Source organism: Antedon bifida, chromosome 6 (assembly GCF_963402885.1).
Source record: "Antedon bifida chromosome 6, ecAntBifi1.1, whole genome shotgun sequence".
NCBI classification, from domain to species: Eukaryota; Metazoa; Echinodermata; class Crinoidea; order Comatulida; family Antedonidae; genus Antedon; species Antedon bifida.
In genome coordinates, this window is record NC_136231.1 from 6248472 (window position 1) to 6260929 (window position 12458).

Genomic DNA, 12458 nt, shown 5'->3' on the forward strand with positions numbered 1-12458 from the left:
GGCAATTTTTGTCCTTACGCCAATTTCTGTCCTTACGCCAATGTTTGTCCTTACGCCAATTTACCATACGGCAATTTGTTCATATGGCAATGTGTTTGTGTGTCCGTACGGCAATATTTGTTTGTCACTCGAGGAATTGTGTCTTTAACGCCATTAGTTTGCCTTACGGGAGCGGAATTGTTCGTACGGCAACGTTTGTCTATTTTGGCCCTAATGGCCGCCCATACTAAGTCAACTCGGCCTCAAGTCAACTCGGCCTCACGTCAACTCGGCCACAATAAAGTATGGAACGCAAAAAGTGCTTAATATTCTTATGATTAAATTACTATCCACGCTTTAAAAAAAATGAAGAAATAAGAAAAATACTCATATAAAAAATGATCTCATTGCCGATATGAATAGAAGTACCCGCGTGTTACAAAAACACGTGCAAGTACCACATTTTAGTAAATCGAAGACGTAGGTCTACGTTCCCCCATTTGGCCATAGAAAAAATGATCGTACATATCGTTTTTGTCCATGATTTGCGTTTAAAAAAAATGGGAATTCCCCGGTCAGCGGAAACACGTAACAGTTGTAGATATCGAAATAGCTGCCAAAGGCGCAGGGAGGCGCAGCTACGAATTGGTTTCAGATATTGTCGCCTAAACAAATGCATACACTGAAGAAATCTACGCGTGATTCAACAATGGAGTCAACATTATTTTATACCTCAAATGATTCAACCAAACAATCTTATTACACCTAATGAATGTCCTCGCATATCGGACAGGTTTATTGAATTTTGACGCACGAACGAACATACGCGCCCACGTACGTGCATCATCATTATTGGGCCTACAATTTGTTCCTATTTATTATCCAATTATGAATGCTTATCAATCAATTGTTTGTTATGCGCAATTTGAACAATTTTCGCAATTTGAAATTTTATTAAACGTAAATAAAGGAAAGTTGGTGAAATCATTCTTATTTTTTTTTGCTAAACGTATTGTCTAAATATTAATATTCATTAAAAGTCAGAATTATTCATAGGTAATAAAATGTGAAGAAATATTATTTTATTAATCCCTTCCTTTACACTTTTTGCGTTCCATACTTTAACGGGGCCGAGTTGACCGATTATTTTTTAGCCGAGTTGACGTGAGGCCGAGTTGACTTGAGGCCGAGTTGACTTGAGGCCGAGTTGACTTGGGGCCGACTTGACTTGGGGCCGACTTGACTTGGGGCCGACTTGACTTCGGCCGAGACGGTCTAGGGCCGACTTGGATCGAAATCCAATAATAGACCACGAAGCCTTAATGAATAGACATTGTTTCAACATCCTGCCTCACTTTTGTCTGGTTATTGACTATTGTTGACCTGGGCTGAGCCTGGGCTGAGCCTGGGCTTAGGTGGTGCATAATCAATTTGGCCAAAAATATGAGGAAATTTGAAAATGCGGTGGAAAAATCAAAATGCGGTAGAAAACGTCGAGATAGCGGTAGCCCGGTAGATGGATGGGTACTAAAAGAGTAGCGGTAGACTTGGGACCCCTGCCTTCTTCTGCTCGTCTAATTTCGGCATACCACCTTCCGCCATCATACTTTTTTATCTTAGACCTACACTACACACCCGTAACAACGTAGGTAGTACAGTCCGTACAGTAGTAGGCCTGATAGAGAGCCTGGGATCTTCTGGAAAATCCCCAATATCTCGTATATCGAGGATCTCCGAAAACAGAGCCATATATATATATAAAATCTTGTGTATCGCCCTCTATAATTAAGTTTATTAAAAATTTATTTCAAAATACAGTACTATACTATTATTACTAACTATACGATTAGTGGGCCTATAACTCAGTAGGTAGGTTGTTACGTAATTAAATAATACGTAGGCGAACATAATACAAACCACAAAACAAGTAGTAGGCCTACTGTATTAGCAATTACCAAATAATTAATTCCCATTCACCATTGCCATTTATAATATATGTCACAATATTTTAGATCTTTCAACATAGGACAACGCCAGCAATGTAGTCCTTGCAAATATTATCAAAACAAATATAAAAAAATGATATCATCCTAACTGATGATTTTGACAGCGAACACAATACACAATATCGATAGACATCCTCGAGCTCCAAAGCGACAAACAAAACACCGAAGAGAAGGTAGATGGAAAAGAAATATACCTGTATGTAAAAATAACCTAAATATATGTTTTAGTCGTGTGCAACGCGACTCTACAGCTCACTATGTCGGTCGGTTGGTCGGTCGGTAAACACTAACTTGAGCACGCGACTGCAGCCATGTATATGGCCTTGTTATTTTATATTAAATGCTTAAGCAAATGTAGGATTTATAACTTGTTGGGAAAGACTGTAAAGGAAAGAAGAGGGTGGTATTGGTTTATTCCTATCAGACAAAGACGATGATTTAAAAAGATAATGGGTAAAAGTAAGAGTAGGATGTAAGGTACCATTATATTTGTGTTGCATTTTCCGGTCCAGGGAGTAAACAATGATTTGATTGACGATCTATACATGCAATTAAAAAATAATTATAATTGAAGAGAAGGAAATAAATCCTCTTATTCTACATCTAGATGATTTTAACGCACAGATTTGTGACTCCATAGACCTATATAACGAAGACCCCGTAATAAATTCAAATTGAGAAAGGCCAGTACAATATTACTAAAAATGCTAATTTAACTAACCTTAATAACACTATTTTTGTGAAGGTAAAATAACATGGCAAAGAAATAATCAACAAAGCACGATAGACTACATGTTATGCTCAAAATCCTGAACAAATTATAAATAAACTAATTATTGATGAGCATAGACAATTTAGTTAGTTAGAGTTAAATTTCACTCTTCCCTGGTTATATTAAATTGATTTCATCAAATGTTGGAACAAGGTACTGTAATTGGATTTAACAATATCCACTACAACATCAGGGAACATTATCCTAGTATGCATAGTAACATATACACAAGAAGCTTTTATATTGTACTACATGAAGTGTGTTAAAAAATAATATTTCAATACGATTGTATTTTTGACATGAAAGAAAGAAAACACCAGTTTTTAGTCGCGTGTAATGCGACTCTACAGCTCGGTCAGTCGGTAAACACTAACTTGAGCACGCGACTGCAGCCATGTATATGGCCTTGTTCAAATGAATACACATAATAACCAACCATCTCAAACTGAAGGCTCACAATGTGTGTTGGAGTGTAGTTAAACAAATAACAAAACAAGAAGGTTATAGCTGGTTTTGTAACTAATTTATTTTACAGTTATTAAAGTTTTTTCCAACTTTAGTAGTAAACATAACGGTAAATTACTGGAACTAAAGTATTTAACAATTGAACCAAAAGGACGCAAGTTCACAAAGAAAACACATTTTAAATAACAGATCAACCCAAGCGTTTTTAAATGCATCTATACATGAAATATTATACAAGTAACAAGTATCAATAAACTTGAATTAAACGAACTACAAAATGATTTACTGTCACTACACAAATGTGTGGATCTCTACTTTTGTAAAGTTATGTATATTCTGTTGGAAAAACCTAGTATTTTCATGCCATTAATTCAGACGGGTAAGTTGGTGTTTTACTATTGATCACATAACACATTTTTTTTTTTTGTACTTTAGAGCTTGTGCAACATAGTGGTAAATGATGTATTGTAATTGTAGATTGTGATTAAATTTTTTTCTGGTAAAGCTTCCCTAGTTTTCGCTTTCTTAATTTAAAGTAAGCATTATAATAATATTAAATAAATCAATGTTAACTTTTTGGTTAAACCAGTTGACAAGTACTTACTTGCTACGTTTCAGCTACTTTCAGTAGCCTTGATCACGCAAATGACGTTGACATGATGTTCTGTCATTCGTCATAGTAGCTGAAACGTAGCAAGTAAGTACTTGTCAACTGGTTTAACCAAAAAGTTAACATTGATTTATTTAATATATATTTGAAACCAGATGAAATTTTTTGAGAATTATAATAATAGTAACTTATCTAAAATATAATTATAGTACTTTATCTAATTTTGATACTGATATTTTATTGTATATATGTTTTATTAATTGATCTTCAGCTTGTGTTCATTATTTTTTAATCATATTTGTTATAATTATAATCAATATCATCCTAAACAATAGTTCAGTGTAGTCCGCTAGCTATTGTTTACACTCACATTCCCCATCATGAATGTGGGAAAAGGGTATTGATTAACAAGGTGTGCTTTAATTTAATGGAGTGGATTGAAAGATACCAGGTGACTTGCTACTTGCAGTGAGTTTTTGGTTGTTTTTGAAACTAAATAACACTGCTGAACTATTAGCAAAAGGCAACTCAGGTGGAGGATGTAAACCATCATCATATCCTACGTATCCATCATATCCATATTCATCACATTCATATCCATATTCATCACATTCATATTCAAGTCCATATCCCTGTGTATGTCTATATAGATTTTGTTGTTGTCTATATAGATGTGGTTGTTGTGCATATCTGTCTGGATACATTGGACCTTGGTTTTTTCCAATCATTTTGTTAGCCTCATCCAAGATTTTACTGGCATCAAATAAGGCTGCACTAGGCTGAGGAGCTTTGACTAATGTGTCTATGAACAATGATGTATTCTGCAGTTGCTCTATTTTCTCTTCTTTAACTTTTTTTTCTTTCTGTTGCTCATCTAAGCAATTTTTAGATTTTTTGTCCAGGTAATTCAGCAATGCCCGTTCAGCCTTATCAATATTTTGACGGATAATTTGAGTATACCTTTTCACTTCGTCTGAACATAGCTTGAATGATTTCTTTTGTTTCTCAGTATTTCCAATATGTTTTTTTAATTCAGCCTTCATTTCCTTCTCTTTAGTGTTACAATAATTCAGGGTTTCATTAGCTTCATCTTTAAATCTTTCAAATGCTGTATCAAGCTCTTGTAAATTATGTCCTTTATGAGTGACAACAGTGCATTTCATACAGACTGGTTGGTTGCTGGTGCCACAGTAAAACTCAACAGCAACACTTGTGTGTTTTGGACACATAACAGGCTTTGCTGCAGTACGTTCCTTTGCATCCATGGACATATACTGGTTCAATGACATCACAGTATGATCACGACAAGGAAGAATTTTGCAATGATTTTCACCACACTGCTTACAAAGATATGCTGAACACTCCATACAGTGTGCAGTGGCTGCTTTATTACACATAACACAACTTTACACTTACATTTTCTTTTGCTTCTTTAGTGTACTCAAGTAGTTGGTTGATGAAATAACTTGATGGTAGGCCACCCACACCATTAATTGGAACCCGAAACTGTTGACGGCACATTGGGCACGACAGATAACCACGACATCTCTCTACCCAATTTTGAATACACTTCAAGCAAAATGAGTGCTGACAGCCTAGTGTTTTAGGAGTTTGAAATACCTCATGGCATACGGAACACAGAAGAACTTTTTCGTTGATATCGTTGATTACTTTAGCAGCCATTGTTGTCTTTCTGTGTCTTCTATAGAAGAAAGGAACAACAAAAAATTAGTTATCTCAATTTTAATAAATTAGGAAGCAGCTTATTGGAACAAATACATGTACGGTTTGGTCTAATGTTTAGACCATCTTCTCTTTGTTGGCCTTTTGTCGTCAATAGAATTTTTCCCCCTTAAATCACAATCTGTAATTTTGATAAATGATTTATTATTTTTTTTATCATGTACATGTGTTGAATGTTATTATCATTAGTACAATGTAAATTGTTTATAAAACTTTTTTTTTAAAATAATTATATTCATAAATTTCTTATTTATCACTTAAGATAAAAAACTTTATTTTATAACTCGACTACGGAAATGTTACTGAATAGATTTTATTGTGAATCTTTTTAGTGAGCTTGTTTTAAGTATATTTTATAGTCCCTAATATTATCAATATTCTTAAAATATCATTTTTGTATTATTATCTTTTGAAAATCTATAATTAAATTGATCATGATTAACATATTCACAATTAATGTGAAGAGTACATGCATTGGTTTCTGGATTAAAAATCGAAAGACTAAAATCAAAATATGTTTATAGATTCTGTAAGTAAATGCAGTGTTATCATTGATTGTCTGATTTTTAGTTGTATTTTGTGCACCCTACCATTTCGTAGTGACTTCCTTCCTTGGATTTTGTGCACGCGGTATTCTAGTCAGGCAGCATTTGTCACTATATTAACTTTACTTCATATATTTAGCCAAGTTTGATTTTTCACTTTTAAGTGATCAAGGACATCACAACGAACAACTTCCAACTTGTTGTCCAAATTCTAAACGCGTTTTTCATTCGCTGGGGGCGCTTTTTCAAAATGGCCACCTATGCTATCAAGTACTTATATCTCGGCAACCACTAATCGTAGAGACTTGGTTTTAGTCTTAAAATGTCCGTAAGGTACATAATTCTATTCACTATAATGGAACATTTTGCCCTAAAATGACCGGAAATACTATTTCTGACCATTTGACCTTTGACCTGATCTTATCATATCTCGGTAACTAATGGTCACACAGACTTGAAATTTGTTTCAAATTGTTCGCAGTATGCCTTTTTATATTTACTGTAATTAAATGTTTTGTTTTAAAGCAAACAGAAATGCCATATCTGACCTCTTGCCCTAATGCATGTAATATCCACAACTGAGAGACTATAGATTTGTCTAGTATTGTTTATAACTTGTACCGGTACTTGTGGTTTTTTTGATGATATCCCTTGTTCCAAAATCAATATTTCAAATCACCAATGGAACTGTTATAATAAATAAATACATACCATAAATATTGATGACAGTCAGATTACCCTCTCCAGTCAATAAAGTTCATCGATATCGTCTACTAGCTCTACATTCGAGTCCTTTGTATTCTCACATCCATCACCACACTCACATGCATCAGTACAGAGCAAGTTGTTTTTCTTACAACTGCAGCGATTTGTTGAGCATGAACCATTGCAGGTACATCGACGAATTTCTAGAAGAGCTTCTGGTGCTGGTGGATTGTTGCAAAATACCGGCTTCAAGTGACCATCTTCTAGTTGCCAGGAGTAGTCAGTTGCTGGTGGAATAGATGGAGTTGGCTTGCATGATGAATTCAATACAATAGACATGTAGTATGCTCTTTCCACGTTAGGTCTAAGAGTTCCCATGGTTGGAGGTATTTGTTGTCCTTCCTTGCCTTTCTGTGAAAATAACATCCATCTCAAGTCTGTGACATAATCTGCCTTGATCTTAGAAGTACTGTATAATATGCAAACATATCTTTCCATTTGCCTGAAAATCCAATTTGGTATTTCAGAGGTCAGTCCATATACAGCAAATGCATCTAGTATTTCATCGTCACATTTCATAAGTGCTTTGAAATGGGCGGACACTCCTTTTCCAGCAAATGTACCTGTGTTATCTGTACCTTTAAATGCGTACCATCCAATCAGTGCTGCTGATATTTGTTTTCCAAGTCGGTAATAGCATTCCCATATAGGTATTTTTCCCCTCTTTTCCTACAAAATGTGGTCATTGGAGGAAGTAGAGGATAGCTTCCTGTTAAAAGGATAAAGACATCAGTATCTGCAGAAAATGTCAACATTGGCACTTGGATATTTGTTCATACAATTAAAGGCATTCAATAAGACTAGTTGGTCCCCTTCTTCCAATGTGTGTTGTCTGTGTGTCATCTCTGGCATCATGATAATTTCTGAGAGATTGCAGTTTGCCATCATGGACGTGTGATGTACTACTAGGACCTTCTTCGTGTTGACCCAAGTGCCAATGTTGACATATTGCACTTATGAAATGTGACGATGAAATACTAGACGCATTTGCTGTATATGGACTGACCTCTGAAATACCAAATTGGATTTTCAAGCAAATGGAAAGATAAGTTTGCATATTATACAGTACTTCTAAGATCAAGGCAGATTATGTCACAGACTTGAGATGGATGTTATTTGCACAGAAAGGCAAGGAAGGACAACAATTACCTCCAACCATGGGAACTTTTAGACCTAACGTGGAAAGAGCATACTACATGTCTATTGTATTGAATTCATCATGCAAGCCAACTCTATCTATTCCACCAGCAACTGACTACTCCTGGCAACTAGAATATGGTCACTTGAAGCCGGTATTTTGCAACAATCCACCAGCACCAGAAGCTCTTCTAGAAATTCGTTGATGTACCTGCAATGGTTCATGCTCAACAAATCGCTGTAGTTGTAAGAAAAACAACTTGCTCTGTACTGATGCATGTGAGTGTGGTGATGGATGTGAGAATACAAAGGACTCGAATGTAGAGCTAGTAGACGATATCGATGAACTTTATTGACTGGAGAGGGTAATCTGACTGTCATCAATATTTATGGTATGTATTTATTTATTATAACAGTTCCATTGGTGATTTGAAATATAGATTTTGGAACAAGGGATATCATCAACAAAACCACAAGTACCGGTACAAGTTATAAACAATACTAGACAAATCTATAGTCTCTCAGTTGTGGATATTACATGCATTAGGACAAGAGGTCAGATATGGCATTTCTGTTTGCTTTAAAACAAAACATTTAATTACAGTAAATATAAAAAGGCATACTGCGAACAATTTGAAACAGATTTCAAGTCTGTGTGACCATTAGTTACCGAGATATGATGATAGAAGGTCAAAGGTCAAATGGTCAGAAATGGCATTTCCAGTCATTTTTGGTCAAAATGTTTCATTAGAGTAAATAGAAATATGTACCTTACGAACATTTTAAGATTAAAACCAAGTCTCTACGATTAGTGGTTGCCGAGATATAAGTACTTGATAGCATAAGCGGCCATTTTTAAAAAGCGCCCCCAGCGAATGAAAAACGCGTTTAGAATTTGGACAACAAGTTGGAAGTTGTTCGTTGTGATGTCCTTGATCACTTAAAAGTGAAAAATCAAACTTGGCTAAATATATGAAGTAAAATACAAATGCTGCCTGACTATTCTCTCTGTCACTGTCTTAGCTTTAGAAACACCCATCAGTAGAGGGCGACATAAAAAAAAATGATACAAATTTGTTTTCTGTATATAGATTTTCACGCTGCTGCTTTAGCCAGCTACGTCCCAAGAGGACTACTCATTCAGAAGCTATAAGCAAGCAGCAGTTATAGTACTAGAGGCCGACGTTTTTGATAATTTGTAAACTAGGATGGGTCATGCTAAAATTACAAACCCCAAAGCACGTCTGGGAGAAGAGAGTCTATGAAAAAATTTGCTGATAAATACACTATTATGATGCATAGACAGTAATCTGTAAAATCTTGTTCAATAAATAATGACTTTGTTCTTGCTGTCAACCTAGGCCAGTATTATAATAATTCACTATCAAATAATCAAAACATTATTTCTGGTATTTACAATGAGTCCCATTTGACTGTAAATCTAGACCGATATTATAATACTGTAATTCGCTGTCAGATAATCATTGAATTATTATCAAAACAGTCCATATAATAGTAAAGTTTTTGTTTGTAATAGGATACAATTTGTTCACACTTGAAGAATCTAGGCTTGATGAAGTGACCTCTAGACTTGACCTTAGCAATAAAATAAACTAAAGTGACAGAAATTGATAATAATAAGAATAATATTATTTAGACATCATTTTTAAATTATTTAATAAGCACATCATCTTTTACTGATTCAGTATTTTTTATTTTTCAATTGCACAATTATGACATGTCAAAGTATGAATTCTTGTTGTATTTTACTTCAAATACAAAAGTTATTCACTTCTGTAACAAAAAAATAATATTTATTCACGTATAAAAAGAGAAAAGAAACGTTTAATTATAACCCAAAAAACCATTGTCTGACACAATTTAAGTATTTTTTGCTTTAAATTACATTTTTTTCAGGTAAATAACTGTTTGGTTAACATGAATAACTATTATGTGACAATTGTCGTATTCGAGTGTACCGTTGAGTTGTTTTTCCGTTGAGTACTTCTTTAACGGAGTATTTTGAGCGTTGAGATTGTTCTTAACGAAAAAGCTTTCGTTGTCAACGTTTTCTATTCGAATGACTTTCTGTTGAGCACAAATTTACAATTCGAATACAAAAAGTACTCAACGAATCTTTACGTTGACAACGAAAGTTCCCAATCGAATACGACAAATAAAATGACACATTCAAAAACAAATTTGAAATAAAAAATATTTTTCAGGGGGAACATGTATCTAATTAAAACTGCTACGTCAACAAGCGAACAGCGTTTTTTGTAAGAAATATTTTTTGTTTATTTTGTTTTCGGTTTTTTTCGGTTGTTTATGGTTGTTCCAGCCTACTCGTTACTATCAGTCCTCCTACACCAAGAATAGAGGTAGGCTAGGTAGGCCTATAGCTAGACATCAGAAGTTGGAGAGCGGGAGATGGCCTAACTTACTACTAGGCTAGGACTAGGCCTAGGTAGAGAAGGCCTAAAAACCAAAGGTTTTAGTAGTGGGCTTAAATAGCACATTAGGTAGGCTATCGTGTAATTAAACAATACGTAGGAGAACATAATACGGATCAGGTGCCGTTTTCGGCCACCTCGACTTGTATGGACTATACCATTATAAAAAGATGGGAAAATAGGGGTGTCCCATTTATTAATTGAGTTGGTTAATGTGTTAAAATACTGCTGCTTTTGTTCTTTTGTTTAGTGCATTATGTTTCACCAACAAAGGGAAACAACTACGCCCTGCATGCTGTAGAATTAATTTCAGTTTTCAAGTTAATAGGCCTACAGTATATTATGGCTCTTTATTTCTATATAATTTTTAGGCATCCTTCCTTAATATATTAGGTGGATTCCCTAAGGTGGATATTGAATATTTTTTACGGATTTATAGATACAGAAAGTATATAAAGAAAGTTTTTATTCCAGTTACAAATAAAAAATATAATTTACCTAACGATAACACAGTAGTACATTTAATAAAATGACAGTAGTACATTTAATAAGATCTATCACATACTGATTATTAGGTAATCAGTAAAACAAATAAACATTATAATTTTGTCAATGAATCTGTACCATTTTGTTCCCAGAAAACACAGTGTTTGACATTGCGTGTTTTTAGGTTTGGTTTTTCTAAAACGTTTTAAACACGTTTTTAAACGTTTCTGTGTAGAAATACATGTTCTAATTGAACAACGTTTGCATCAAAACGTTATAATAGCGAATGCAAAACGGAGCTGATAATGTCGCCATGAAGAGGATGATTGGTGTCTTCCAATATAATCGGCAAGCCGTTCGCTGTAGAACGAGTCAAGCATTTGCATAGACAAATCAATTACTTACGATATTTTAATATCGATTGTACTGTAGTATTTAGGATGTTTTGATTCCGATTGTACTGTAGTATTTAGTTGTATTGTAGTTTAACATGTTTTAATTCCGATTGTATTGTAGTACTTAAGATTTTCTAATTTCGAATCCGATTGTAAATTCTAAAATTTAAAGTGTTTAAATCCAGATAGGAATAACATAGGCCTAGTATTTAATATGCATTAATTTTGATTATACTGTAGTGTTTAGTTTAGTTTTTATATATAATAAGTAAGTATACCTACTTATATAGTTTTTATTTATTTATTCAAAGGAATCACCTTTATATCGGTGTCACACATTTATCAGTTAATGGTGCATCCAATTTACAAATAACATAAGCCACAAAGTTCTAAATACTAATACATAACATCAAAACAAAATGTAAACTAATTAATTAATTAGATCTGTATGAAAATACATAATACGTAAATTGTACAATATATAACTACAAAAATAAAAACAGAACAACAAAAATACAGGATAGGCCTAATAAATAAATAAAACTTACAGATATCAGGAAAGAAATAGGTGCTGCATAGGCAGGATCATGTATAAAAATAATAATCAGGTACCTGATGATGACCTATGGTCGAAAGTACTAGTATAATAAATATTTTATTTTGAGGCAGAAACAAGAAATTTGTCTGTTAAACTTACAGATACATCCTCATAGAGATGTCTGTAGCTTGTTTACTATATTAATAAATTAGTTGAGAGAGGTAATGCTGATAAAATTGTAGATCTAGTAACCCATGCTTTCATTAAATATTTTTTACAATAAAAATCAAAGATTTTTCCTAATGTTTCATTTTCAGTGAATAAATAATTGTCTAGCATAAAATGGTGTTTTAATTCCTGAGATCCAACAAAAATTATCCCAGTACATACTTAATTATTGTCTAACAGGGTTTAATGAAGGACATTTAAATAAAAAATGATTTACTGTTTCTTTTTCGTTAGTACTACACATCTTACATAATCCTGTGTTATGATTTGACGACCCTCAAGATCTAGAGAGTTTGATCTTGCTTTAAATTTTAAATTGATACTCTTAAAATTAGT

General features: G+C 33.8%; 1 protein-coding gene across 1 annotated transcript; it reads right to left on the reverse strand.

Annotated features, from left to right (window-relative positions):
* Window positions 1-3338: 3338 nt before the first annotated feature.
* On the reverse strand, window positions 3339-5229 carry LOC144845012 (E3 ubiquitin-protein ligase TRIM33-like). Its single transcript, XM_078702127.1, has one exon. It carries the CDS (start codon window positions 5227-5229, stop codon window positions 4252-4254), a length of 978 nt encoding a protein of 325 aa, XP_078558253.1. The 3' UTR covers window positions 3339-4251.
* Between the last annotated feature and the right edge of the window lie 7229 nt (window positions 5230-12458).